The sequence below is a fragment of the Adiantum capillus-veneris genome, chromosome 24, assembly GCF_014529385.1.
Source record: "Adiantum capillus-veneris isolate H3 chromosome 24, ASM1452938v2, whole genome shotgun sequence".
Taxonomy (NCBI): Eukaryota; Viridiplantae; Streptophyta; class Polypodiopsida; order Polypodiales; family Pteridaceae; genus Adiantum; species Adiantum capillus-veneris.
In genome coordinates, this window is record NC_140954.1 from 39,392,617 (window position 1) to 39,416,455 (window position 23,839).

The 23,839-nt window shown below is 45.2% G+C and overlaps 1 protein-coding gene across 1 annotated transcript in view; it reads right to left on the minus strand.

Annotated features, from left to right (window-relative positions):
• SEP1 (stress enhanced protein 1) overlaps positions 1-1,297 on the minus strand; it is a 42,822-nt gene extending 41,525 nt beyond the window's left edge. The window contains exon 1 of the mRNA XM_086497864.1: positions 1,121-1,297. Coding sequence (XP_086353990.1) covers positions 1,121-1,175 — 55 coding nt within the window. The 5' untranslated portion in view covers positions 1,176-1,297. The remainder of the gene's footprint in view (positions 1-1,120) is intronic.
• Positions 1,298-23,839: the final 22,542 nt, after the last annotated feature.

The following is a 23,839-nucleotide window of genomic DNA, read 5'->3' on the forward strand; positions in this document are numbered from 1 at the left end:
GATAGTCACTTCCGGTGCAAAAATAGCCAAAATCCTTTTTCCTACCGCAATTTTGGCATTACCTACAACCACTACATTTAAAACGATGTCTTTACCCAAAAGAACACTAGAAAACCCCTCTTTTTTTTTCTCCTAGTGGCCGTGGAGCATCACGACAGCATCAGCCAGTTCTGACAGCTATGGACATGGGATTCATCACACAAGAGCCAGAACCTTCAAAATCTCCAGCTTTCTCAATGCTTCTTAAGGTTTCCAAGTAGACAGAGGAGGTCGAGGCAACAATTGCCCCTTCCTCTCTATGATCCTCTTGCACAAATCATGAGTATTTCTTCAACATTACCACCAAGAGCTTAGGCATGGCTCTCCAAAGGGAAAACTTGTTCATCGTCACAACGTTCATGACCAAGTACTCATCCGCAATCGGACTAGCCAAGAATACATGCCACTAAACAAGCCCACTTTGAAGAGGTTGAGTGCTCTTCAACGGGAGACTTTTCAACAGCTACTTCTGCTGATGGTGAAGGAGGTTTACAGACTGCATGAAGGTGAATTGTACCTACTTGCCTCCAAAGAACTCTAATTGGGGTGAGACACATTCAGTTGACAGAACTTGTGACTGAAAGTGACATGAGGTAGATTGGCCTCATGATATACTGCGCTAAAATTTTGCATAGGCTTTGATGAGAGCGAGCTAAAGGGTATTTGTTGAGGGCACCAAGGTGAAGAGGCACAGCATGGGATGTTTTCATAAAGCCACAGCGTGGGTTCCGATCTGTGCAAAAAAACTCATAAGCCTACGTCTATCAAAACAAAGTAAGAACAGTTCTCAGCAGCCATTTGAGAAAAACCCTGCCACATTTTCCATGAAACATCAAAGGTGAAGGGCCCGCAGCACTTGGGAGCCATTTATCGACATGGAAATCCATTTGAGAAAGACACTGCCACATTTGACATGAAACATCAAAGGCGAAGGGCCCGCAGCACCGTTGCTTGGGAGCCATTCATCGACATTTTCCATGAAACATACTGGAAGGACACCACACGCGCCTACTGACACAGAGAATATGAACATGCGAAACAAGAAGGAAAAGACCAACCAAGCAGGTTTCAGGGGACTTACCTGACACAGAAGTGGCCAGAGGGGACGAGGTAGCCATCGTCAGGCTGGACGACATCAAACAGGCGCCACCTTATCTTCCTGGCAGCCAAATGCTCTCAGAGATAAATTATCTACAAGGATGTATACAGTTCACAGACAAAGAAGAATGCTCAGTTGGTCTACATGAGGCCCTAGCAAGGCTCATTTTTAAAGGCTTCGGTGCCCTTCGGAGGCCTTGTAACCCTTCAGATAAGGTTTCTTTTTTAAATCCCTTTCAAATGAAGGTCAATTTTTGGGATCTCCCTTCGTGCGTGAAGGGTGCCTTTTAAAATGTCCTTCAAATGAAGGGTAGCGTGGCAAATTGCCCTTCAAGGACTAATACTTACAAATTCATATAATATATATACATATATACATAAATGTCAAAGAAGTTGATTTGGTTATCTCAAACAGAGTATATTGACAAGGTTTTGCAACGTTTCAAAATGGAGAAGGGAAAGGCATTGAGTGTTCCATTGCCACCATATGTGAAACTTAGCAAACAAGATTGTCCTGTGTCTGAGGAAGAACAGGCTGAAATGGATAAGATTCCATATGCGTCTGCAGTGGGTAGTTTGATGTATGCAATGATTGCTACTCACCCAGACATTGCAGTTACAGTGGGAGTAGTAAGTCGATACATGTCAAACCCAGGCAAGAAACATTGGGAGGCAGTGAAAGGAATATTGAGATACCTGAAAGCTACAAAGAGTATGCGTATATGCTATGGGAGTCAAGAGCTAAGTGTAAAGGGTTTTACAGACTCAGATTATGCAGGTGACTTAGACAACCGAAGGTCTACGTCAGGGTATGTCTTTACATTGGCTGGTGGAGCAGTATCATGGCGTTCTAGATTACAAGATTGTGTTACTCAGTCTACTACACAGGCTGAATATGTTGCAGCATCAGAGGCATGCAAAGAATCAATTTGGCTTAATCGACTAGTAACAGATTTGGGAATCAAAGAAGAGATGCCTGTGTTATATTGTGATAGTCAAAGTGCTATACAATTGGCTCGCAATCCAGTTTATCACTCAAAGACAAAGCATGTGGATGTGAAGTATCATTTCATCAGGGAAATGCTCGAGGATAAGCAACTTCAGCTTGTCAAAGTTCACACCACAGAAAATCCTGCTGATCTACTTACAAAAGGACTTCCCTCAGAGAGCTTTGCGCATTTTCGCAAGCAGTTAGGTGTAGGGTAGTACATCACTTCTCTACATCTCTTGTATATTAGCTTGTACAGTAGCTTCTCTCACACTTAAAGTACCACATTGGACTTTAAGTGGGAGGTTGTTGGGGTATAAAGCCCAATGTGATCGCCCAGGTAAGTGGGCGGGCCGCCAGGTATGTACACATGTTCTTTTGTAAAAACCTAATAAGAACTCACTATGCTCTACACATTACAGTAGAGCGAGTTCACCATATCGTCGTGCTCTTCTTCTCGCACTCTCTCTCGCGTCGCACTTCTGCTCGTACTCCCTCAGAAAATTTGTTTGAAATTTGTTTGAAATGGATAGTATCTATTTTGAACTTGTCTTGGTGCCAATTTGAAATGTTTTGACTCTGGTTTTAATACTGGTTTCAATGACTGGTGATTTTACTCCTGGGTGGAGTAGTGAGAAATGTGGTTTTGCTATTGTTTCAACCTCCAACGACGCAGACGGGATGTCTGGGGAGCGTTTGGTTGTATCCTTGAAAAATATTGTTGTTGTTACTCTCGACCCGGACTTGGATGGTTATGCGGGAGGAGTATTAAGCAGAGTTACCGGGGAACGCCCCCTAGCCTCCGTTCCGGCGTTCCGGGGGGCAGTTCCCTTCCCGAACGTTCCGAAACGTCCCGGAACGTCTGACGTTACGGGTGGCCAGTGCAAACCGGAACGGCCGTTCCGGAACGTTCCGGCATGCCCTCGGAACATTCCGGAATGCCCCTGGAACGGCCAACGGCTACAAACAAATTTGACAAAATTTGAAAAAATTGAAGTAAATGTTTGGGCTTCTGTTTGAAGTATGCAAGGCCTCAAGGACTCATAAAATGCACCCCCCTCCCCCTTTCTCTCCACAAGCTAATCCTCAAGGCTCAAGCTCTCTCCCTCTCACACTCTCAAGATCTCTCTCTCTCAAGACTCACTCTCTCAAGGCTCGAGGCTTCAAGCCTTCAAGCTCTCTTCCTCTCCCTCCCACTCTCTCAAATCTCTCCCTCTCCCTCTCACTCTCTCGAGTCTCTCCCTCTTCTCTCTCTCTCTCTCTCTCTCTCTCTCTCTCTCTCTCTCTCTCTCTCTCTCTCTCTCTCTCTCTCTCTCATCATCTAGTCATAGCAAGGTTGAATGGTCTTCAAAACGAGTTTTTTGTGAGTATTAGAGTCAAAGCACTCTAATACTCCTTGTATTTAAACACAAGGAGCTAAAAAATACACTATATAGGTGTTTTTTATACCTCCCGTTCCGCGCCGTTCCCGTTCCGGACCCCTAGCCGTTCCCCCGTTCCGCGGGAATCCCGTCGCCGTTCCCGTTCCGCGTTCCGGGTAACTATGGTATTAAGAAGTCCGAGCAGTGGTTACTCTCAGCACCTTCAAACAACGCACGTTGCGGTCCGGGGGGCGTTTGGTTGTAACAGGCCTCTATATCTCCCAGCCCGAACCTTTTCAGGTTATGCGGGAGGAGTAAGGAGAGAGTCATTGAATATCTCCCGGCCCGGACCTTGTTAGGTTATGCGGGAGGAATGTTCATAGGCGACTTTATGTTTCTATGTCTTGTAACATGCCTATGTGAGCATTTGTGTTGCTTTGTGATGTGCCAACCACAGAATATTCCTGATTGGATGAGATTGCCTAGGTATGTACTTTTAGTGCATCGAGACACCCGTGGAAGACCAGTGCGGTCAGGGTGTGATAGCTAAATTTACTACGCCGGAATATCAAGAGTTCCGATCTGGACAAAAGGAGAAGCCGACTCCTTGATCAAAAGAGCCGAAAGGAGAAGCTAACTCCTTAACAAAAAGAGCAAATTGATTGTCCCTCGGAACGTCCCTCGGAATGACCCTCGGAAATTTTTGAGCTAACTTGAGTTGTTTTGCAGATATGTTGTAATCGCGGACACTTACTTTCTTTCAAGAAGGGGAGATTCACAAACTGCTGACGTGTCAAAGCCCTGAAGAATGGAGCCAACTTGGAGATGCCGGTCGAAGGGCCTAAACCCTAAGAAGAACAAGTAACAGCAGAAGAAGTCCTACCAACTTATGGGGACCCCATCTGATGGGGCCCCAGTGACATAAAGGAATTAAAATAAAGCAGACCCCACCCCCCCCCCCCCCACACACACACAACTGATGACGTGGCAACAGTACGGACGCTCCAAAAATCACGCTGACAGTGCTGACGTGGTTGGATTTTCGCGTTTTTCGTTGACATGCTGACGTGGCAGGCTGTACGATTTTCCGTAAAATATGCTGGCAGCTTTTGGGCATTGCTTTTGGACCAAATACTTTTGAGTTTGAAGGCTTGTCATGTAAAACTGCTTTTGGGGCCTAGGGCCTTTAAATATGAGGCCATGGGCTCATTCTCGGGCATGCTTCCTGGAGAAGGTGCAGAGTCTGGAGTACCGGCTTGTAATGAGTTGATGCAATATAAAGAAATACCGAAAGGGGCGCCAAGGTTTGGAGCCAATAGTCTCTGGGGTGGAATTCCGCCACTATGTCGTCTCTCTCTCTCTCTCTTTCAGTTTCAGTTGTTAATGAATTGCTAAAAGTTTGTTCAGTCTGTTCTTTTCTATTGGCAAGTGGTGCCCATCTTGTGACACCCACTACTCACACACACACACACACACACACACACACTGTAAAGCACATTGAATAAAAATCAGCCTCCACCCTCAACTTTGGGCGCCCCCTCTCGAATAAGGCTTCTGGAGACTGTGTGTTGGCCTGCATGCAGCTCCCTGACTGCCATGTGTTCATTTGACTCCCTTTGGTTTAATTTCCTATTATTCACCAACTTATAATGTTGAATCCGTACGTACATTTGATGTGCTAGCACCATCATCACCTCTCTTTCTTTGAACACATTGAGTTGGGGCATACGTAGGTTGTAACCCAAAGGCCTCAAGGTAAAGCTGCAATACATTTGGTGACTCTAGCAGTTCACACTCTTCCACCCACTTTGCATCCATAGGTGGATGGTTCCTGAACTTCACCAAATACCATCATGCAACTTTTCCCTTAACTTTTCTTTCTTTTGGCATGTGCTCCAAAAGACTCGCTGAATCTTCAACTTTCTCTTCTCTTTCTGACTCCTGGGAAGCTTTACGAGCCGCTTTTGCAAAGAACCTCTTTGCTAGTCTTTTCTTTGACATACCCCCTTTCACATTGCCTTGAAACCCACTGTCTTCTCCCTTCAACAAGGTATGACCAATGTTGGCAACTTCCATAAGTTAAGTGAGGGTAGCCACTTTGTTCTTTGTACATTAATCTCGAAGCCCTTTAGGCAGTCCGCTACAATACTTCTCAATCTGCTTTGTCAGTGGCACAAACCTGTAGGAGGTTACTGAGAGCAACGCTTTACAAAACCTCCGATTGTACTCCTATACGATCTTGCAAGTAGCCACAGTGAGTTGGTGCCAATCTGTCATGACATCGACTTCAAATTCAATTGACAGCCACGCAGATGCAAACATTTTCTTACGAGGATACCCATGTGGCGGGTTCTTGTCCTTGTATCAACAGTGTCGTCCACCATGTAAGCGCGTTGCCTTTCAAGAAAGTGGCAGCTTTCCTGACCTTAGAGGCCTCTGTAGAATTCCCTCCTGCATAAGCTGTATCAAACTGCTAGAGGAAAGTAAGAGCCTTTGCCTTATCCTCAAAGCCGTTGAAAGTATCAAACTTCACAGTTGCACCACCTTCTTTGTAGGCTTTTGGCTTTTCCAATGCTCCCAAATTGTCATAGGTGTCACAAGACGCGCACCACGTGCCAACAGAAAAGGACAGACTGAACAGACTTTTAGCACTTCAATAACAATTAAATTGAGAGAGAGAGAGAGAGAGAGAGAGAGAGAGACAATACGCGACACAGAGTGGCGGAATTCCACCCCAAAGAGTATTGGCCCCAAACCTTGGCACCCCTTTCGGTATTTCTTTATATTGCATCAACACAATACAAGCCGAAACTCCACCCTCTGCACCTTCTCCAGGAAGCATGCCAAAGAATGAGCCCTAACCTCATATTTAAAGGCCCTAGGCCCCAAAAGCAATTTACAGTAAAAAGCCTTCAAACACAAAAGCATCTGGTTTAAAAGCAAAGCCAAAAAGCTGCCAGCGTAATTTACGGAAATCCGTACAGCCTGCCACGTCATCAGTCAGCGCAAAAGGCGAAAATCCGCACAGCTTGCCACGTCATCATGTCAGCGCAATTTTCAAAAATCTGTCGTACAGTTGCCACGTCATCGACTTTGCGTGAGTGTGTGTGTGAGTCCTACTTTATTTTAATCCCTTTATGTCATTGGGGCCCCATCGGACGGGGTTCCCATAAGTTGGTAGGACTTCGTCTTCTTCTGCTACTTGTTCTTCTTAGGGTTTAGGCCCCTCGGCCGGCATATGTAAGTTGGCTCCCTTTTTCAGGGCTTTGACACGCCATCAGTTTATGACATCTCCCCTTCTTGAAAGAGAGTAATCGTCCGCGATTACACCATATCTGCAAAACAACTCAAGTTAGCTCAAAAAAAAATCCGAGGGACACTCAGTTTGCTCTTTTTATTAAGGAGTTAGCTTCTCCTTTCGGCTCTTTTGATCAAGGAGTTAGCTTCTCCTTTCGTCCTAATCGGAACTCTCAATATTCCGGCGTAGTAAAATTAGCCATCACACCTAGACCGTACTGATCTTCCACGGGCGTCTTGATGCACTAAAATTACATACCCAGGCAATCTCATCCAATTAGGAATATTCAGTGGTTGGCACATCACAATGCAACACAAATGCTCACATATGCATGTTACAAGATAAAGAAACATAAAGCCACCGATGAACACTCCTCCCACATAACCTAACAAGGTCCGGGCCGGGAGATATTCAATGACTCTCTCATCACTCCTCCCGCATAACCTAAAAAGATCCGGGCCGGGAGATGTAGAGGCCTTTTGCAACCAAACGGCCCCCAGACCGTAGCCTGCGTCGTTTGGAAGTGCTAAGAGTAACCACTACTCAGACTTCTTAATACTCCTCTCGCATAACCATCCCGGTCCGGGCCGGGAGTCACAACAACAATATTTCCCACGTAAATAACCACGAGGGGCCGGGCCATGAATTAAAAAAAACAGCACTTTTCAATCATTCAATACTCCCCCCGCAAATAACCACAAGGGTCCAAGCCATGAGTATGAACAAGCATTCTCAAACATAATTTCTCACTACTCCACCCGGGAGTAAAATCACCAATCATTGAAACCAGTATTAAAACCAGAGTCAAACAATTCAAATCGGCACCAAGACAGGTTCAAAACAGATACCATCCATTTCAAACGAATTCCAAACAGGATCACCAAACAAGTTCTCAAACAGATTTCAAACTTAAAAGCAATCTCGACATCAATCGAGCTCGAAAAATTGACCGACTTTCCATCCTGGAACCTGCATTGAAAATTAGGGTTAGGTTCATTCCGTAAGGTCGTAGCCGAGCACAACATCGTCCACAGCTCTTGGACAGATAGTGTTTCTGTGGCGCTGATGGTAGTCCCAAGATAGCAATCGCACCGAACCTCCAAGGTTATCAGCTCGAGAAGAGACATCTACTGAGAGATGTCGAGAAATTTCAAGATATAATCTGCTAGGGTTTCCATGGTAAACATTTCAAGATACCCCACTCTACCAGAAATTGCACTCTGAAGGAAGATGTTAGAAACCATGTAACTTCGGGCAAAAAAAAAATTGAAAGCTTGCCAAGTCCTTGGAAGTGTGCGGCTTGGCAGTTGTACACATCAGCATTTGCATGGCATTGCTTATAAGAAAAACAGCCGCTCGAAACAAATCTTGGATCCTTCTCTTGCAAGTGATCTTAATGGCTTATGCCATCTAAGACATGAGCGGTGAAGACGGGAGCGCGCCCGATGTGCGATGAAGTAAGGTGGGAGTGGCTAATAAGTTCGGTTGGAGAGCGAAGATACCTCAAATAAAATTCCTCTGTCTGCTCTTTTGTAGGACCGATAGCTTTGTCTACTCTTTTGTAGGACCGATAGCTCTATCTGCTCTTTTGTAGGACCGGTATGCTTTCAAAAAACCACACGACTGGTGCTCTGATACCACTGTCATAAGACGGGCACCACGTGCCAATAGAAAAGAGCAGACTGAACAGACTTTTAGCACTTCGATAACAATTGAAGTGAGAGAGAGAGAGAGAGAGACGACACGCGACACGGAGTGGCGGAATTTCACCCCAAAGAGTATTGGCCCCAAACCTTGGCGCCCCTTTCGGTATTTCTTTATATTGCATCAACACAGTACAAGCCGAAACTCCACCCTCTGCACCTTCTCCAGGAAGCATGCCAAAGAATGAGCCCTAACCTCATATTTAAAGGCCCTAGGCCCCAAAAGCAGTTTACAGTAAAAAGCCTTCAAACACAAAAGCATCTGGTTTAAAAGCAAAGCCAAAAAGCTGTCAGCGTAATTTACGGAAATCCGTACAACCTGCCACGTCATCAGCCAGCGCAAAACGCGAAAATCCGTATAGCTTGCCACGTCATCATGTCAGCGCAATTTTCAAAAATCTGTCGTACAGTTGCCACGTCATCGACTTTGCGTGAGTGTGTGTGTGAGTCCTACTTTATTTTAATCCCTTTATGTCACTGGGGCCCCATCGCAAGGGGTCCCCATAAGTTGGTAGGACTTCTTCTTCTTCTGCTACTTGTTCTTCTTAGGTTTAGGCCCCTCGGCCGGCATATGTAAGTTGGCTCCCTTCTTCAGGGCTTTGACACATTATCAGTTTGTGACAATAGGGAAGCGTCTACAACATGGGCACTATAATAGGGATCATCAACGCCCCTTGGCCATTGACATTCTGTGTCGTCAATGCAATATGTGGCTGCTGGTCGAAAAAACCAGCCATGCCAAAATTGCCCTAAGGCACCCCAAACTCGCCTTGGTTTCACTGAAACCCTTGTTGCATGCCAATATTTCCATACATGGGGTTTGGCATCATGCCTTGCATACCCCCTCCTTGCATATATTGCTGGTTTCCAAGCACATAACCAGCCATGCTCTGAACATTGATCCACCCCCGAAATACCCAGGATGTACCGTGGGTGGTGGAAAAACCTGTTGCATAGCCTGGAAACTGGTTCCAAGTCCATTTAATGCAACATGCGGACTCTGAAAGATGGCTGGCTGAACTGGTAAAGCCTGTGGATTGGGCGTCCTAACCACCTGTTTGTGGACAGAAGGAACTTGTCTTGGAGCCCCACGTAACACCGCAACATGCGAGTGCTGCCCTGCCTAGTCATGTACCCTTCACCTTGTGGAGCATTCAAATCAACAAAAGGTACACACAACAGTGGCCGTGAACTCTCGGTATGCTCGAACCTTGGAGGAGGAACAATCTGTCTGTCCTGCGAAGAGGAGCCCTCTTCCTTGGCGTCGTCGTCCTGTCAACCATAGTGTAATTCCAAGTTCCTCTGCTCTCTGTCTTCGCTGCAAACCAGCCAAGGCTCACTCTTAGAGGAACAAGGGGTTCTATCCCGACGATGAAACCATGAAACCGGCCCGTAGGGCAGTAGACTTTAGCTTTCACCCGATCTTTACTTGAACTTTATGACACAAAGGAACTTCACAAATAAGCCTGTGACTTGAATTCAACACTTGAAGACATTTCACGACTTGGTAGCTAGACCGCTCCCAAGCAGACAACGAAACCCTAATGGCCCCAAAGACTAGCGCCCCTTTCGGTATTTCTTTTTTCTTATTACACTTGAGAAAAATGTCACGTGACACATCCAACCCTATGTGTCCGTGGACAAGCTACAACATGAACAGGGTTCAGTCCAATCAAGTCAGTCTAGAATAGGAAGTGATCTGGCACTTTTGTGAGTCTGTTCGCAGACCGTGCATGACCAGTCACTTAGATTAGATGCATATCCTCCGGTTGCACACAGCATGATCATCAGCATTCCCATCAAAATCCATCAAAATCTATCAGGGAAACTTTTCAGTGCATTAAACCTATTTTCCCTATTTTTGACATTTTTCACTTATTTATTAAGTGACTTTTGTTGGGAACTAGGTAGGGAAATTTTGCTAATGGAATATATAAGCAAACCAAAGCTAGCACTTTCTGGCAGATGAGGAAACAGGAGCATTGCTCAGCAGGCCGACTCTCAGCAAGAACAAGAACACTTCAACCTGGCGTTGTCTCTCCAACAAGCATCAACATTTTTGGTGAGCAATACCAGCGTTTTTCAGCTCTTCCCATGGCGATCCACAGTAGCCCTCTCAGCGTTTTAGCAGTAGCTTTATCGCCAATAGCCATCTCAGCCAGCACCATGGCGATTTCAGCCCCATCTTCATAGCGTTTTCAGGACCTTGAACCAGAAAATTCAGCAAGGAAATTCAGCAAAACAGCCAGCCTTCAGTAGCGTTTTTGCACAGCAAACCTAGCGTTTTTTCCACTCAGCCGGACCAGCGTTTGGCATCAGCATATTTTAGCACTCTTAGCATTTTTGGACAGCAGAGCCAGCACCAATTTCAGCAACAAGTTAGCAAGCAAAATAGTAGCAGATCAGCCGACAACTTCAACCCCTCACAGATTCATCAAGCACTCAGTTTTCAGCATAGTCTCGTCCTCGTCATCCACGCCGTCGACATCGACATAGCCATTAGATTTGCATTCAGCCATTGTACCAGATTGTGCAATCAATAGTAGACCACTCTTGCCATCGAGAGTGGGGCCCTTGAAGGAGGGTTTTACAACGTCTCTGGTGTCGTATTCTCTTCTCTCTCTATCTCTCAGTCTCATGCACGTCCATTCACAGTGTCCATTCGTTTTGTTTATGTCCATTGCACTCTCTCATTAAAGAACGGAAGGCTCTCCCTTCCATAAGAAAAAGGAACCTTGAGCACAGTTCGGAGCACTCATCTTGAGCAAAGTTCAACATTCATTCCGCTGCACCTTAGAAAAAACCTGTAAACTTCTACAAGCTGAACCACCTTTATCGGGCTGAAATTCCCCTACTCAAACTTGATTTTGACAGCATAACCACAATAGAAGTCTCCACGGACAAAATCCCAAGTAAACAGTGACTTTCCATAACGATCCGAACACTTTCACCTAACTCTCACCAAGCTGTCCAAACCTGTCCATGGCTGTAACTGCAGGTTTTTGACCCAATTTCGCCAACATAATGGAGTAAAATCCCTGCAGGTCAAAAGTACACATCAAGGTGTCACAAACTGGTGACGTGGCTACCCAGTACACACGCACACACACCCCTCTCTTGGCATGGAACAATCCCTGGCGAGTAGAAAATGATGACATGGCTGCCCTGTACGGATCCGGGAAATGCGGAAAGCTATTGACATGGCCTGCTGTACGGACACCCGCGTTTTGCGGCGCTGTTTACGGCAACTTTTGGCCAGCTTTTGTTACACAAGGCTTGAGAGAGAGAGCGCTTTACTTTTTTTTTAAAGCTCTGCTTTATTTACTCAAGAGAATTTGAGAGAGAGCCATGCTTTATTTTTGAAAGCTTTTGGGACAGCTTTTGGAACTCTACTTTTGGAATCCCTTGTAATCTCTTTATAATCGCAGTTGGGCTCTCGCTTCTCAGAGCATCTGGACGCAGAATCTAAGAGTGAGTCCCAACCACTCCTTTGTACTTTGAGTTGCAAATTAATACAAAAAGAAATACCGAAAGGGGCACCAGTCTTTGGGGCCAATATCTCTAGGCATGGAACTCCGCCGGGGCCAATGTCGAATCAATTGTGAACTGTGAACTGTTTTGAAGTGAATTCTTGTGGTGTCGCGGTAGAATCTCGACTTGGAGTGTCCAAGTCTCTTACAATGGTATCAGAGCGCGGCCGATTTCTCTCCTACCGGGAAATCCGATCTTTTTTACGCGGCACTTATGGCTTCAGACAGAAATCAATCGACTTCCTCTCCATCCGGAGATGCGGGAAGAGATCAAAAAGAGGATTCACGCGAGGAGTATGGCCCGCCTCGGCCTACTCAGGCAGAGCTAGAAGAGATGGAGCGTCAACGATTGATTGACGATGCAACCAAGATGATGCTAAATTTTGCGAAGGACCTGAGATTTGCAAAATTTATGAGCCAAACCTCCTTCGACGAGGTGCATTCACAGTGGCAGCAAACCACAGAACCACCCCTCAAACCGGCTCTCAAGAAACCTCCTACTCCAAGGATGTATACAAAGCAAGAATTAAAAGAGGTGGTTGATGCACAGATTTCTCAGCTTTTTGACACGCAGAACAAAGCAAAAAAGCACGACAAAAAGCAAAAGAAAGGAACTGACTTCCCGGGTTATTTGGGTCGTCAGTCTACATTTGCATCGGCAAGAAAGCAGAAGAAGCGTATTTGATTTGAAGGAGTACCCAGTTCTTCTTCTTTTTCTTCTTCTTCTAGCTCCTCTGACTTGAGCGAAGAAGAAAAGGCAAAAAGCGAAGCAAAAAGCAAAGCTTCGGAAAGGGCAAGAAAAAGGCAAAGAAGCCTAAATCTTGCCCAATGGTTGACAGTTCTACAGAGGACTCGTCTTCGGATAGTTCGAACTCTGACGACAGCAGCTTTTACGCAAAGAAGAAGAATTTCTATAAAGCCAACTAGTATGACTTTCTCGAAGATAAAAGCAAGAAAGTCAGAGAGTTTAAGGAAGGTGGACAATCAATTAAATTTGACACGTTTTTTGGATATAGAGATGCTTCGAAGGCTTTGGCTTTCATACAACAATTTGACAAAGCTTTCTCTGGAGGACGTTACTCAGAGCACTACAAGATTCGGAGGGCTACCTCTTACTTCAAGGGAAATGGTCGAACTTGGTAGTCCACGCTTTTATTGAACAAGACAACGGCAGTTAAATGGCTGAAATTTAAAAGGCTTTTTATTTCTTCTTTGCTGACTCGAGAGTATGAACACGACATACAAACTGCTTGGAACCGTCTTCGGATGACCAAGAAGGTTACATTGGACGCTTATTGCGAGAGATTCAGGAGCTCTTTTCTACCAACCTCTTCATTTACGAAGATCTCGTTCAAAGAACAGATTGAGCGGTTTACCTTGGGACTTCCTACAGAGATCCGAGATCACTGCTTAGAGCAAAAGTCAAATTCCATTCAGGAACTGATCAGTCATGCAAAACGGTAGTTTGCCATTCACTCACGCAATTGACCTATCCCACAGATGAAATCATGACGCAAAGGACCTAACACACTTCGAACAATGAAAGTAGAAAGATGAAGAGCAACCCAGAAAAGAAAGAAAAGGATGCACGACCCAAACTCACTCCTCGAGAGAGAGCTCTCTACATCAAGGAGGGAAAGTGCTTTGGATGCGGGGAAACTGAGCACACCTCCGCGAAGTGCCCTAAAAAGGCACCCAAAGAACAGAGCGACAAGGATGAAGACAGGCCTGAAAGTTCAAAAGCAGCTGAGGAACGTGGATGAAAAGGCAAGATGAAAACAGGACTGGTTCCAGATTGTGTGGGTACTGACCCAAGCACGATGGACGAGAGTACAGAACTTTGCCGAGAATGGGGCAAAGTGAAAGACCAAGAAGCCCTGATCTTCTTCGTTGGAGGAGCCAAGGCCAACTTTACTTCACCTAAATTGGCGGCGCGGCTCGAGATCACCCCCAATTGGATGGGACCACTAGCAAAGGCAGTTTTAGCGGCACCCAGCAGGGACGTAGCCATTACACCTGTCATTGGCAAATTTCGGTTGCATTGTCAGGTGTATTTGGGGCATGAGGACTTCTACATAATGCCTTTGGAAGGTTGTGATGTCCTCTTAAGAAATTCCCTAATACCACAAGAACAACGCCACTGTCGACTATCGAGCAAGAAAAGCGACTTTGACTACAGAGAAGGGCAGAACCATTGTAGTTGATGTAAAAGTTAAGGGTGAGTCTATCCCTATTGTATCGGCTTCGGCCGTTTCAAAATTAATGAAATCCAATCTGTTTGTTTACTCGATCTTTTTGAGAAAGATGAATGATGAGAATAGGACAAATATGTCTAAACTTGATAAAGAACGCCAAGATTTTCTCCACACTCATGCCGATTGCTTTTCAAATAGCCTGCCAGATGAGTTACCACCAACTCGTCCTGAGGATCATACCATTGATCTGATACCTTCAAGCACACCACCGAACCGGCCAAGAACGAAGAAATTATGAACCAAGTGAAAGACCTCTTGGAAAAGGGTCTTGTCCAACCTAGTACTTCACCGTACTGCTCTCCAATGTTGTTGGTTTGGAAGAAAAACGAATCTTGGAGAATGTGCATCGATTATAGAGCTCTCAACAAAATCACCATCAAGAACAGATTTTCGATTCCTAGAATCGATGATATTCTTGACCGACTATAGGGATCCTCGTGCTTTAGCAAGATCGACTTAAAGAGCGGATATCATTAGATCCAAATCGCACTGGAAGACGTCTATAAGACAGCTTTTCGGACGACTTTTGGGTTATTTGAGTTTTTGGTGATGCCTTTTGGCCTAACCAATGCTCCTGCGACATTTAACCGGATGATGGACAAGATTTTTCGAGAGTACATACTATTTGTTGGCACTTTCTTTGACGATATCATTGTTTTCTCCAAGGATGAGCCAGAACATAGAGAGCATCTGCTTCAGGTCAATTAGGCATTACGAGATCGCAAGTTGGTGATTAATGCGAAGAAAAATAAATTTTTCCTACCAGAGATACACTTTTTGGGACACATTGTATCAGCAACAGGAGTGCAGATGGACCCGGCCAAGATAGAGACTATCCGTGATTGGCCCAATTTGAAGAATGTCCATGAAGTTAGAAGCTTCTTGGGCTTGTGTTCGTACTACAGGCGGTTCATTAGAAAGTTTGCAAAGGTTGCTTCCCCTTTGCATATTTTGACATAGAAAGGAGTCCCTTTCTCGTGGGGACCCACAGAGGTGACTGCCTTTCAGACTTTGAAAGAGAGATTGACTACAGGACCAGTTTTGACTTTGCCGGACTCAGAAGTCATTTGAAGTATATGTGATGCTTGTGGTCGTAGTCTGGGTTAATGCAAGAAGGCCATGTCATTGCCTACGAGAGCCGATTGTTCTCAAGGCCGGAATTGACAGCACAGATTTATGAGAAAGAGCTTTTGGCGGTTATCCATGCCCTTACTCAGTGGCGACATTACCTACTCGGAGTGAATTTTGCTATCTTTTCAGACCACCAGAGTTTACGCTACTTCTTGTCACAGAAGCAGCTATTGGAAAAGCAAATGCGGTGGGCGAACATCTTGTCACACTTTCACTTCCAGATTGTCCATGTGCAAGGACAGAAGAATTTGGTGGCAGATGCTTTGTCCCGGAAGCTGTTAGTTCTGGCTATTTCCGCGATACATCATAGGAGCTTCGAGGATATGGTCGATCAGTATGCCACAGATATAGATCACCAGAGTTTACGCTACTTCTTGTCATAGAAGCAGCTATCGGAAAAGCAGATGCAGTGGGCGAACATCTTGTCACAGTTTCACTTCCAGATTGTCCATGTGCAAGGACAGAAGAATTTGGTGGCAGAAGCTTTGTCCCGAAAGCCGTTGGTTCTAGCTATTTCCGCGATACATCATAAGGGCTTCGAGGATATGGTCGATCAGTATGCCACAGATACAGATCACCAGAGTTTACGCTACTTCTTGTCACAGAGGCAGCTATCAGAAAAGCAGATGCGGTGGGCGAACATCTTGCCAGAGTTTCACTTCCAGATTGTCCATGTGCAAGGACAGAAGAATTTGGTGGTAGATGCTTTGTCCCGGAAGCCGTTGGTTCTGGCTATTTCCGCCATACATCATAAGAGCTTCAAGGATATGGTCGATCAGTATGCCACAGATACAGATTTTGTAGACATTTTCACACGGATACGGGATGGGGAGACAATAGCCGAATATTCCATTCGGGATGGCTACTTGATGAGGAAAACCATGATGTGCGTTACACAGCCGTTGAGGGAAAAGGTTATGACCGAATGCCATTGTCCGCCTTTGATGGGTCACCGCGGCATTGCTACCACCTTGAAAGGGGTAGAGAGATACTTCTTTTGGCCAAGACTCAAGAAGGATGTGGACGAGTTTGTGAGTAGCTGCTTGGTATGCCAGAAGGTCAAGTTTGACAGGCATAAAGCACAGGGATTTACAGCCTTTGCCCATACCCACCCACCCCTGGGAAAGTATTGCAATGGATTTCATTTTTGATCTCCCGAGAACACAGAGTGGTCACGATGGTATCTGGACTGTTATTGACAGATTTAGCAAGCAAGCTCATTTCATTCCAGTGAAGAAAACAGTCAAGCCGGATCACTTAGCGAGACTGTTTGTGGCCCAGATTTTCAGATTACATGGCATGCCCAAGACGATTGTCTCTGACAGGAACCCCAGATTCATAAGTTTGTTTTGGAAGGCAATTTGGGAGAACACGGCACGCAGATGCACATCTCTTCATCTTTCCACCCGCAGACTGATAGGTAATCAGAGATTGCCAATTCAATGGTACTAGACTTATTGAAGTCTTACATCTCGGATCAGAAGACTCAATGGGAAAAGCATTTACCTTTGGTGGAATTTGCCTACAACAACACCATACACTCGTCGACGGGGAAGGCGCCATTTGAGATTATTGAAGGTGCTACGAAGGTTCCACCCTTCCTAAGCACGAAAGATAAGATTTTTGAAGCCGATGAGTACACGCGCGACTTGGACACGGCTTTTGCCAAGGTTCGCAAGGCTTTGCAAAAATCTCAAGAAAGACAAAAAAAAGGCAGCAGATCGCCATCGTCGCGATTTGAAATGGAAGGAGAACGATTGGGTGCTCTTACGTGTTGAGAAGGCAAGTCTGAGAAAGAAAAAGGGAAAGGAGAGGCTTTTTCCAAAGCTTACTATGCGATACTACGGACCTTTCCAGATCTCCGAAAAGATAAATGATGTCTCCTTTCGACTGAAGCTGCCCGGAACTTGGAGGATTCACAATGCTTTTCATGTGAGTCTCTTGAAGCCTTTTAAAGGCGATGTGCCCGACGATGGGGAGCTTGATGAACAACCCGAGGTGGAAGAAAACGAGGAGATCCTTGTTTCAAAACAAATATTGGCACGTAAAGAAAGAAAAATTAAGGGTAAAGCGATAAGGCGGTTCTTGGTTAAATTCAAGAACTATCCTGCATTGGATGCGAAGTGGATGGAGGAGGAGGACCTAGCAGATACTCCTCAGATTGTAAATCTTTACCTTAAAGCTTTTGGTTTAGCATAGTCTATTCCAAATGGAACCCCGAATTCAGCTTGGCCGCATATCTGATTCAGCGAGTATGCACAAGAGGGGAGTTACTCCGCTCCTTTGTCAACAGATGCCTCGATTTTTGATACTAGAGTCACTGATGTCTCTTTGAGCTTCAGGGATACTGAGAGCTGACGGTATTCTGTTGTAATGACTTTATGAACTGGAATTCCCGATAATATGATATTGATTTGTTCTTGACTTGTTTATGTGCAGGAACTGATAGACGAAATGACTGCAGCATTTTGGTCTGAATGATCTCGATAGACATGGTTGCAATAGGGATTAGTCAATCGGGCATCTCTGAGGTCCTGAGTGGATCTAGATGCAATTTCTAATTGCATTGCCGATAAATCATGGTCTAAGATCCGAATGAATGTTGAATATGATTTGTCGTGTGATGTCCTGTGATGTCCTGTGATGTCAAGTGATGTCTTGTGATGTCGTATGATGTGACTGTCGATTGGTACATGTGCTAGATGTGTGTTCCTAGTGCGTGAGTACTAACAGTCACTGTCTGCTAAGACAGTTTCTGGCCTTTGTCTGTTTTGCAGGCGTAATCGAGGGCGATTACACTGCCCTCGATTACAATGCTTTCAAGAGGGGGGTATGTCACAAACTGGTGACGTGGCTGCCCAGTACACACACACACACACCCTCTCTTGGCATGGAACAGTCCCTGACGGGTAGAAATGATGATGTGGCTGCCCTGTACGGATCCAGGAAATACGGAAAGCTGCTGACGTGGCTTGCTGTACGGACGCCCACGTTTTGCGACGCTGTTTATGGCAACTTTTGGCCAGCTTTTGTCTATGCAAGGCTTGAGAGAGAGAGAGAGAGCTTTACTTTTTTTTTTAAGCTCTGCTTTATTTACTCAAGAGAGTTTGAGAGAGAGCCATGCTTTATTTTTGAAAGCTTTTGGGACAGCTTTTGGGGCTCTGCGTTTGGCATCCCTTGTAATCTCTTTATAAGTGCAGTTGGGCTCTCACTTCTCAGAGCATCTGAACGCAGAGTCTGAGAGTGAGTCCTAACCACTCCTTTGTACTTTGAGTTGCAGATTAATACAAAAAGAAATACCGAAAGGGGCGCCAGTCTTTGGGGCCAATATCTCTAGGCACGGAACTTCGCAAGGCCAGTGTCGAATCAATTGTGAACTGTAAATTGTTTTGAAGTGAATTCTTGTGGTGTCGCGGTAGAATCTCGACTTGGACTGTCCAAGTCTGTTACAAAGGACACTTTCCCTTGCGGTTTGGAAGCTTTCCAGTGAGCTGCAGGTCAATTTCAGCATGCTGTAATTCCCTGTTTTGTCAGTGTCAAGTGTCCAAAGCCCTGTTTAAGCATCCCATGGCTTTCCCGAGGTTCCCCTGACAATGTCCTGCAGTTTAGGTGCAAAACCCTAAACGTGCAGAAAAACACAGCAGGCTGTAATTTTCTGTTTTGGATCGTTTTGGGCGGAGCGAACACATCTATGCGTATCTCACACGCTCCAGCGCAATGGGACAGTTCCCCTTTAAATCGGATGAGTTTTCACGTGAGAAAACTCTCCTTTTTTGTATTCCTTCGCGATGGAATTGTGCATTCCTATACAAAAGGCTCTTGCCTTGGCAAACACTCATTAAAACCCCCAAAACTATACATGGTCATTTATGATTTGAGAAGCCCAACTAGAGGAGCATTACCATATGTGCAAAGCGGAGAGAGATGCACAAGAGCAAATCATTGCGCTACATAGCGCAAGGGAGAAGGCAAGCTTTCCATCAAAGTTGTGATCACCTGCACCCACTACTCACACACACACACTGTAAAGCACATTGAACAAAAATCAGCCTCCACCCTCAACTTTGAGCGCCCCCTGTTTGATAAGGCTTCTGGAGACACTGTGTTGGCCTGCATGCAGCTCCCTGACTACCATGTGTTCATTTGACTCCCTTTGGTTTAATTTCCTAGTATCCACCAACTTATAACATGTAGCGAGGGGCCTAAATGACTTTGACCTGCTAGACACCCTTTTACTGCTTGGATTCCAATGCCGACTCACCCAACCATCTCGTGGCGACCTGCCCTTCCCAACTGCGGGTGAAACTCTAGGCCATCGGTCGATTCACATTGGCCACACAATGTCCAACCATTTGTGACTTCAAAAAGAGTGTCCCAAAAATCAAATAAAAATCAAGGAAAAGGAACCAGCAACTAAGGTTAGTGGTTGCCCCAGCCTCGTGACACCAGCTTTTCATGTTTAATGCTTTTTGGCCTTGGACCTTCAAATATGAGCGCCAGCTTTTTACATCTAATGCTTTTTGCATAGTTACCCGGAACGCGGAACAGGAACGACGACGGGATCCCCACGGAACGGGGGAACGGCTAGGGGTCCGGAACGGGAACGGCACGGAACGGGAGGTATAAAAAACACCCAAATAGTGCATTTTTTAGCTCCTTGTGTTTAAATACAAGGAGTATTAGAGTGCTTTGACTCTAATACTCACAAAAAACTCGTTTTGAAGACCATTCAACCTTGCTATGACTAGATGATGAGAGAGAGAGAGAGAGAGAGAGTGAAGAGGGAGAGACTCGAGAGAGTGAGAGGGAGAGGGAGAGATTTGAGAGAGTGGGAGGGAGAGGAAGAGAGCTTGAAGGCTTGAAGCCTTGAGCCTTGAGAGAGAGAGATCTTGAGAGTGTGAGAGGGAGAGAGCTTGAGCCTTGAGGATTAGCTTGTGGAGAGAAAGGGGGAGGGGGGTGCATTTTATGAGTCCTTGAGGCCTTGCACACTTCAAACAGAAGCCCAAACATTTACTTCAATTTTTTCAATTTTTGCCAAATTTGTTTGTAGCCGTTGGCCGTTGCAGGGGCATTCTGGGAACGTTCCGGAACGGCCGTTCCGGTTTGCACTGGCCACCCGAAACGTCAGACGTTCCGGGACATTTCGGAACGTTCGGGAAGGGAACTGCCCCCCGGAACGCCGGAACAGAGGCTAGGGGGCGTTCCCCGGTAACTCTGGCTTTTTGGCCTAAAGCCTTTGAATATGAGCCTTGGAGATGCTCTTTGGCACTCCATAGCACGCAGACCGTATAGGAGATGCTCCTCGACCGTTGTACTTCATGAACCATCAATCAAGAAAGAAGTATCAAAAGGGACGCCAGTCTTTGGGGCCAATGCATCTGGAAGCAAATCCTGTCGCTTCGTGTTGACCTTCCTCTTCTCTCTCTCTCTCTCTCTCTCTCTCTCTCTCTCTCTCTCTCTCTCTCTCTCTCTCTCCCCAAGTTCAGTTGTTGTAGTTTCCGTTCGTGTGTTGCTATTGATTTCTCATTTAGGTGTCCAAGCCTGTTACAGTGGTATCAGAGCTCATACGATTCTTCTCATAAGAAGGATCCTCTCCATTTTCTACAACACACATGGATTCTAAGAGTAAATCCAACAAAGAGCACAACATCCGACTGCACATTAGCGGGAGGATGGAGAGCACTCCACTCTCGATGGAGAACACAGAAAACCAAGGTAGATTCTAATGGTAGCAAGCCTCCTTCGAGGAATCGGGAGAGAACATCGACAAGTTTTTAGCAAGGGATCTCAATAGAGGTCGCGAACTGGGAACTAGTTGATCCATTTTCAATAGCAAATAGTTGGTGTTGGAACTTAGGTCACCTTTGGTCGTCGTTGTTGTAAGGAGGCGAAGCCTATGCCAAAACAATCTCCTCGAAGGTAGCTTTCAATGGTTCTCTCTTGCCAGCATTTCAAAACGCTGCGATTGGCTTGCAAAAGGAAGTAGCCGATTTCGTTGGGAGTCTCAAAGAACCGCTACTTTAGGATCGCCTCTCAAAACGCTGCTCTATGAGGGCTCACACTGCTGAGATAAAAAACAAAGCATCTCCTTCAACTTTTCAAAGTGCACTTGGAGCTCACCCTCTTTGCATCGTCCCTTGCTTTGTCACATGCGTCTCCAACTGCCGCCTAGCCAAGCTCCCTGACAGTGATTCGAAACACACAACAAAGAGCACCCTGTACCTTGCGTTGTGTCGCCCATAGTTGTCAGTGCCCTCATGTACCCATGTAGCCTTGCGTCATTACTAGCATCTCAAACGTTGTAGCAGCAGGAAATGCCAAGAGCAAGCTGATCCTTTCAGCTTCAACAAAACACCGCCACATGAGCCTTCCTTGCTGCCAACACTCCTTTCCCATGCGTGCCCTTCTCCTCCACGAACTTTAATACCATGTCAAAGTCGACGATGCAGAAGCGTAGAGCAAGAGACTGCTGAACCAACCAACTTTGGCAATGAATTGATGATTATACAGTGGGGGTTGTACTTATATAATCACCTTAGCAAATTGCCCTACCCAGAGTTTGACAAATAAGTAAAATTCATACCTAAAGCCAAAAAATATATTGGGAATGCATTGGGTAGTTCATTTGGAGATGGCTAAACTTTATCAGAAACCCCCTCTACACCATAGTTGCCACGGAGTTTCGAAACGTTTCGTTTGAAAAGAGTTTCAGAAGTTTCGAAACGGTTTTGTCCGAAAAAGAAATGCCAAAACAGAAGTTTCGTGCAAACTGAAGAAATGTACGTAAGTTTAAGTGGTATAAGCTGAGATCTTAGACATGAAAAAGAGGGAGAATAGGACTAACTTTCATCATTACAAAAGAGAAGCTACATTCATGACATTGAGGATTTCATGACATAAAAAAATCAACGCTACAACGTGCGAAAACTTATGAGCATTGACTTTACCTTTGAAACGTCCAAACTCAAAGAGAAACGTTTCTGAATCGTTTCATAGGTTTCATGAGTGAAGAAACGCATTTCTTGGCAGCACTGCTCTACACTAGAAGCACACTTTGACATCACTTCTTACATCAGCAAATGCTCTCCCTCAACTCTATAAAAGAAGCCTAAGCTACATACTTTGTATCCATCTCATACCCAAGCATTACCCACCATTCTAGCTTTACTTTGTACGCACCATTTGCATTTAGCTTATCATTAATCTAATCATGTTTGCTATTTCTAATAGTGTCAAACTCTCTCTCTCTCTCTCTCTCTCTCTCTCTCTCTCTCTCTCTCTCTCTCTCTCTCTCTAATCTCTTGTAATTAGCACACTAATACAATCATAACAGCACACTCTTGTTTCTACCATTACCCCATTCCCTTTCAGTCTTGACAATTAAGTTATAGGTACTTGCTAAGAGATACTTAGGTCATGTATACAAAGTGCTTTATAAAGGTGAGTGGAAAGACAAGACACAAAAGGTTTATGAGTCACTTTACCTTTCTTAGTTGTCTTTAGAGCACAAGGCCACAGATTACCCTTGGCTCTAACACTTTCATCATCCCCTCTACCGCACGCCTACAATCCGTAGGTTGCCGCTTCAACCATAGTAACATTATGCTGCATCTCCTCAACGAGCTTCTTCATACGGCCCTTCCCGTACTTTAAGCGAAGACGTTCACCAGTTTCCCTAAGATGGATCCTGTTGTCTTTCCAAAAACTATGTTTTTCTTGTAACCTTCAATAAAATCACAATCTTTACGTACATGATCTGAACTGTCACACCACATGCAAATGCCAAAAACCATCTCCGTTCCTTCGTGGAGAGCGTTGCCTTGGCTCCAATAAAGATCCACTTGCACTTAAGCCTTCAAGTTTAACAACTTTGAAATTCAAATTTAACTCTTGTATTCCTTTTACCAATTCATCAAGAACCGGCTCTTCGAGCTTGGGCTTTGGCTTCTCTGTTGGTTCTTCTTCAAGCAACTCTGTAGGATCAACCACTCTAAACTTATCCACCCTCTTTTGCCACTTAACAATCATATTATCCGCTTCAGAAACCATTTTCCAATCAGAAGTTAAGCCTAACTCACCCGATGGATCCTCGAGTAATTGCACCAAACTCTTTTGAAAGGGTGAATTAGCCACTTGAATAAATAATTCCACCTTTAAAAGACTTTTAAAAAAAACGCTACCCTCTGAGCCAGAACACGATCAAAAGCCTGCTTGCACAATGCTCTGCGTTGTCTGTTGCTTGTCGACTCCTCTCGCCATCAGGTCCTCTGCCTACACCGATCCATTGCAGCTCGTCATCCTTCCAAAAACATCAGCGTTCAACTCTCTCTCAAAAACCAAATGCTCTGCCTGCTTTTTTACTTGCATGTATGGTGCTCCTCGACGGCCTGCTCGCTCTCGCTTATCTCTGATCGCGCTTCCTGCCAACTCGTCACA